Here is a 6000-nt window from a genome sequence, read left to right as displayed (position 1 = left end):
CTTGAGTACTATCCAAAGCAGTAACTATGCAAGATGAGCTTATAAAAGGAGGACCCTAACATTTAAACCTAATGAAATGAGTAAAACAATTAGTATTGCCTGTCATGCTTAAGTGCTCAGTGACAGCCAAGACTGAACTTTTTATGAACCTTTCGGTACTGGACTAAGGATTATTCACAGTGCTCGAGTCCCAGTGAAATTCAGTAAACTAAATAGACCTCACTCTTATCTAGGCATGAAGGAATTCTCTTATTAAATACAACTTCCTATAGATCTTTGTTTTTACACATAGGGAAAATAAGTTGAACCCTGCCATTTTTCTCTTTAACGAATTAGTTTTAAAAAACACACTATTTCAGAAAATATGTTTTTAAAAAAATCTTTTAGAAGATACATTTTTAAAAAATATTTCAGAAGACATGTTTTTAAAAAATTTTAGGCCCTTACCCTTTGGCACAATCTTCTCAAAAACTGAACTTGAAAATTTAAAATAATAAAATGGAGAAAATACCATAGAACAATTACCAGTCATGGCTCAGAGATCCGAAAGAGGAAAACTAGTCAACATCATAAATTTATGGTACAGCCCAGTACATGGGTTCAGGGATTCCCAGTCATACCGCAACAGGCTTTACGAAATTCAGTTTTTCAGGCACTCACTGATTTTCTTAAGTACAAAAGTCAAGTGAAGGCACCTCTACGTGGGCCACAGAGGGGCTGGCCCCGCAGCACCTGCCAGCTGATGGGGTATGCGGTAGCCTAGTGCATGCCCTTATCTCACTGTGCAACTTCTGTGTCAATATCAACCTACTGAGGGGCGCCTGGGTGGCACAGCGGTTAAGCGTCTGCCTTCGGCTCAGGGCGTGATCCTGGCGTTATGGGATCGAGCCCCACATCAGGCTCCTCCGCTATGAGCCTGCTTCTTCCTCTCCCACTCCCCCTGCTTGTGTTCCCTCTCTCGCTGGCTGTCTCTATCTCTGTCGAATGAATAAATAAAATCTTTAAAAAAAAAATATCAACCTACTGAATCATCTGTGTGCTTGGCAAAGGCAGAAGCTTTCTCTTCACAGCAGATACTTACTGTTGAGTAAAGAGAAGAAGTGCTGGAGACCAGTGATAATGAAGAGCCGTGAACTGGAAAAAACAAAAAAGAACAAGAGGTGAAATAATGAAGTCTGCTCAGAAACGGTGGGTCTTTGCTGGAGAGCAGAGCATAGGGAAGCAGGGAAGTAAAATAATAACAGCTGGATATAAGAATTGGGGGACAATTCTGCTGTTATTTTTTCGAGGTCAAATTTTGAGACATGGGTAGGTCCCATACCTGCCCCCGAAAATACCTCCTTCATCATGTTAGAGAGAGGATTTGACAAACACAAGCCCTTCGAGAGTGCTGTGGGCTTATCTAAAGCTAGAGTAAACTTCTACAGAATAAATTATCAGAAAATCATGGAAACCTAAAGTTGCCATAAACTTTTAAACTTAAAAAAAAGGTTTTATGTGTTTTATTTAATTTTACTTTTATACAACAAAGATCCATTTTCACTGTTTTTCTCCATATACTTTCAGGGAAATAAGCATTTTATTGAACTTGCTATTTCAACATTATCTGTGATGAGTTGATTACGCAAAAAAATATTGTTTCTTTTGTACTTCTAGTCATAGAAAAAATGCTTATTTCAAGGTGGTATCTCGCTGAAATTAAGAACGGAAATTGCATACTGTCTTTTATCAAGGTATACCAAAATACCATCTTAAACAATTGATAGACTGTTTTATATTTTGACACATCTAACATGTTAAGCCCAAAAGGTGGTAAAGTTGTGCTTAATTATATTTGTAGAAAAGCCTTCCTCTTTTCACTGTGGGGTAATGTAAAATTATTTCTGCATATTCACCTATTCAATAAACATTAGTTGGATCCACCCAATGTGACAGGCCCCTCCTAGATTCGGGGACTATAAAAATGAAGACACAATCCTAGGAGCTCAAAAAAAAGTAGAAAGGCATACAATTCAGAAGATAATTACAAGAGAGTAATAAAAATACTCTCTAGAGGAATGCAAGGGGTACTACAAGAGTACATGGGATGTGCTCACAAGCTGGGCTGGAGAAGATTGGGAAAGCTGTGTAGGATTGCGGCAGTATGGCTCAAAAAAAAGGGATGAATTTGAGGGACACCAGGAAGAACCTCTTTAAAACGGAATGAATATAAAAATGTGGGTCAAAAGAGGAATGAAGGACAGCTACCAGATTTCTAGCTCAAGCAACTACCACCACTCTGTAAGATGGGCAAAACGTTAGTCATCTAAAGAACACAAAACAAACAAACAAAATTCCACATTTTTTCAACCTCTAATAACAGTATGCACTATGTATGCACCAGCATGCACGAAGATTTTCAGCCTGGTGTACCGAAAGCAGGTGGACAATGAATCGGGAGATCCCATTTCTGGTCTGTTGCTGCTACTTAACTATTTACAAGTCTATAGCTTCCTAGTGTGTGGGCGTTTCTTTATCTTCACTGTGAGCATTGAGCAGGGAGGGCATCAATAAAGCCCCTTCCATCTTGCTAGTTCAATAATCCCTTGGTTGCAGACCACAACGTAACAATTATAATAGTTCAGTGTTCAATGTACGGGCATCAAAAAGCCATCTTGCCCACTCAAGCTGGTGTTCAGCAATTGAGATTATTTAAATGTCCTACACAGAAGGCCAGACTTTCCCAAGCATATGAAGAGCATTCCATCTGCAAATGAGGCACTGTGGAAGAGCCATCAGTATGCTTAGCAACTTATTTTTACAGTATTATAAGATGCCGGTCTGTGAAGAGAGTGATAGAACCATCTCAAAAAAGCAACAACTTTACATTTCCAATTAGTTCAATTTTGTCTATCTACTCTGCCACAATCAGCAGACTCTCGGGCTGTAATTAATCCACTATCTGTCACAATGCACTGAGTTGTTCGGTTAATGTCCCAAAAGGTAGTGGCAATGATGGTCAACTGATTTCATGCAGCAGATGAAACGTACAGTAGTAGCCTGAAAACATGGAATCAATTTTCATAGCTATCTGAACTTTTAGTCAGAAGAGCCTTTAAGAAAGTAGGAAGGAGAAAGAGAAAAGAACAGAACTACTCCCTAATTTCATTCTCATGACAAACCTGTGAAATTACAGATACAGGAATTAGCACAGACTGATGAAGTTGCCCGAGTTCATACCACAAATAAATGGATGACCAGAAGCTTAAAACTTGGTATGTTTCAATATCTGGAGTCCTTTTTTTTATACATAATTATTAAAGACTAGGATAGTTGGTGATTTCATGTCTGATCTTATTCTTTTTTAAAAAAATTGATTTTATTTAATTTAAATCCAGTTAATTAACATATAGTGTATTATTGCTTTCAGAGGTAGAGTTCAATGATTCATCAGTCTTATATAATATCCAGTGCTCATCACATCACCTGTCTTCCTTAATGCCCATCACCCAGTTACCCCATCTCTCCACCCTCCTCCTCTCCAGCAACCCTGGGTTTGTTTCCTATGGTTAAGAGTCTCTTATGATTTGTCTTCCTCTCTGATTTCATCTTGTTTTATTTTTTCCTTCCTTCCTCTATGCTCCTCTGTTTTGTTTCTTAAATTCTACGTATGAGTGAGATCATATGATAATTGTCTTTCTCAGATTAACTTATTTCATTAGCATAATACCCTTTAGTTCCATCCACATCCTTGCAAAGACCAAGCAACTGCACTACTAGGTATTTACCCCAAAGATACAAATGTCTGATTTTATTCTGATCAATTTAAACTTTTATGTTTACCTTTATTTTATTCTTAGCTGATGTGTTTTATAATACGTGTGCCACAATTTTCCTTTATGGATACTTTAAAAAATCATTCATTAAATCAAAGAGGAAAATCTTTCGAATATTATCAAATTTCACACCTGTGGTAGTTAGTTTTAAAAAAAATTACATACATTTGAACATCAATTAAGCCTCCTGAGTTTTTCAAATAGAACTATAATAAAGTATTCACATAGAGACTTACTGCTTTGGATAAGGAAATGAAACTTATAAGGCAAAAAGTAGACATGACATGAATTCTAATATGATATGATAACAGAAACCAACACCAGAGGGAGTTTCTGAGAATACAAGTTGGTAACGTGTGGTAGTTTCATAAGATGATTTTTCTGGTGTATGTATCTTTATGATTCTTTAACTGAGAAGTCAAACAAAATGTTGGCTCTGATACTGGACACACCAGGGCAAATAGTCTCCAAAATAATGAGGATTTCTGTATGAGAACACTGGATTTGTTCTGAACAGTTCCAAAGCCAAGTATAAATCTAAACAACTTCTGGCATATTTCCAAATGCATAAAGAAACAGGAGGTAATGCAGACTAAAACTTCTTCAAGCTTCAGGGCTCCCTAAATAGAGAGTTATACTTACTCGTTTATTTATTCTTCAGGAATCCTTGTGATGGCGACTGATGCGACAGTTTTCATCTCTGAGTTAAATAAAGTAACTCCATCTTTATTTCCCCCTACGCCTACCTTCTTCCATGCTGTCTCGGAATGAGCCTGAATGACTGATGGCACGTGGCCTTTCTTCCAGAGATGTGGCACTCCCACAAAGCTGGGAGTCATCGTAGAGATCGAAGGAAGAGTCTTGGGCTGGGATGCTATTTGAGCGCATCATGCTGGGCCCAGGAAGGTTAAATTGAGACAGATTGGTTGGGCTCACTGAAAAACAAAGCACACACAGCCTGATTATTCTGGGGCTTGGATGATGAAAATAGAAGGCTGCGGGAGAGTGAGAATGTGATCCCGATTCTACAGAAACGTGAATTTAATGGGTGTCTCTATTAAGGCGGGCTGACAGTCTGCCTCTGAAATGTTCAATAACAGTTTCAGGGGAGTCCCTCTTTTCTCCTAACACTTTCATGGCCAGCAGTATGTCGATTTCTAAAGCAATAGTAAACAAAGGCCCCAAGCAACCTCTAGTGCTCATGCTAGAAATACAACAGCACGGTATATTCTGCTGGTGATTACGAAGAAAAGATTGCCTTCGTAAAGTCTGCAGGTTTATTTTTGAGAAGAATACATCACTTTAATGGAAAAAACAAAACCAAAAAGAAAACACAAGAAATCTAAATGTCCCAAGAAGACCCTTTTGAAGTTTCCAAGCAAAGACTTTCATTGTTTTGAGTTCTGAATTTATATAAGTTGGTGGTCAGTACCATTGTTATTATCAGAGTTAGTTATAAAAGAAGAAAATGAAATTTTTCTTTAAATGAAATGTAATATACGTGGTTTCTTATAGCTCATGATCTGGTTAATCACACAGAACTCTTTCCTACTGTGTCTAAGACCAGAGTTCCATAGTGACACTGTCAAATGTCACAAACCTGTTGTGTTTCCCAAGCAGTACCTCACACTCATAATTTGAAATAAGAACTTATTTACTTAGTGCTTACTGTCAAAGAGTTCTAATAACACTCAATTTTTTCGGCCAACTGATAATCATGAATTGAAAGAAAAAAAATGGTTGACTGAATGTACAACTGCTTCAGAAACAATACCGCCTTAAAATTTGGAATAAAAGCAAAGCACGACATTGAGAAATATATCTATCACAAATGCTCATATTTAAGAAAAGTAAGTTGTTACAGACGTGAGGAAGCAGGCAGGAACCTCGTAAGCTATCACAAAAGCTGTGGATACTTTCAAAACCTTAGGGAATTTATGCCATTGGTTTAGATTGAGTCTGATTATCATTTCAAAATTTGCTATTTTTTCCTTTGACACAGGCACTACATTTCTTTTTAATATAATGACTGGCTTTCAAAACAATGTAAATAGGAGGCATGTATTCTATGAGGGCAAATGAAAGGGAATGTCCCCTATTTTCCAGGCACCATGCTGGGTATTTTACAGGTATTGATGAACTAATACACAGAACAACCTTCTGATAGAGCGGTTGTGGATGGGAA

The 6000-nt window shown here is 37.5% G+C and overlaps 1 protein-coding gene across 2 annotated transcripts in view; it reads right to left on the bottom strand.

Moving 5' to 3' along the window:
- NAV3 (neuron navigator 3) overlaps nucleotides 1-6000 on the bottom strand; it is a 340442-nt gene that overhangs the window by 73215 nt on the left and 261227 nt on the right. For both annotated transcript variants that reach the window (XM_008684333.2, XM_008684334.2), the window contains exons 19-20: nucleotides 4562-4750; nucleotides 1082-1134 (exon numbers count right to left, since the gene is read on the bottom strand). In XM_008684333.2, the coding sequence (XP_008682555.2) occupies nucleotides 1082-1134; nucleotides 4562-4750 (242 nt within the window). The remainder of the gene's footprint in view (nucleotides 1-1081; nucleotides 1135-4561; nucleotides 4751-6000) is intronic.

Source organism: Ursus maritimus, unplaced genomic scaffold, assembly GCF_017311325.1.
Source record: "Ursus maritimus isolate PB19 unplaced genomic scaffold, ASM1731132v1 scaffold_21, whole genome shotgun sequence".
Lineage (NCBI taxonomy): Eukaryota > Metazoa > Chordata > Mammalia > Carnivora > Ursidae > Ursus > Ursus maritimus.
This window is presented reverse-complemented; position numbering and strand designations above follow the sequence as displayed.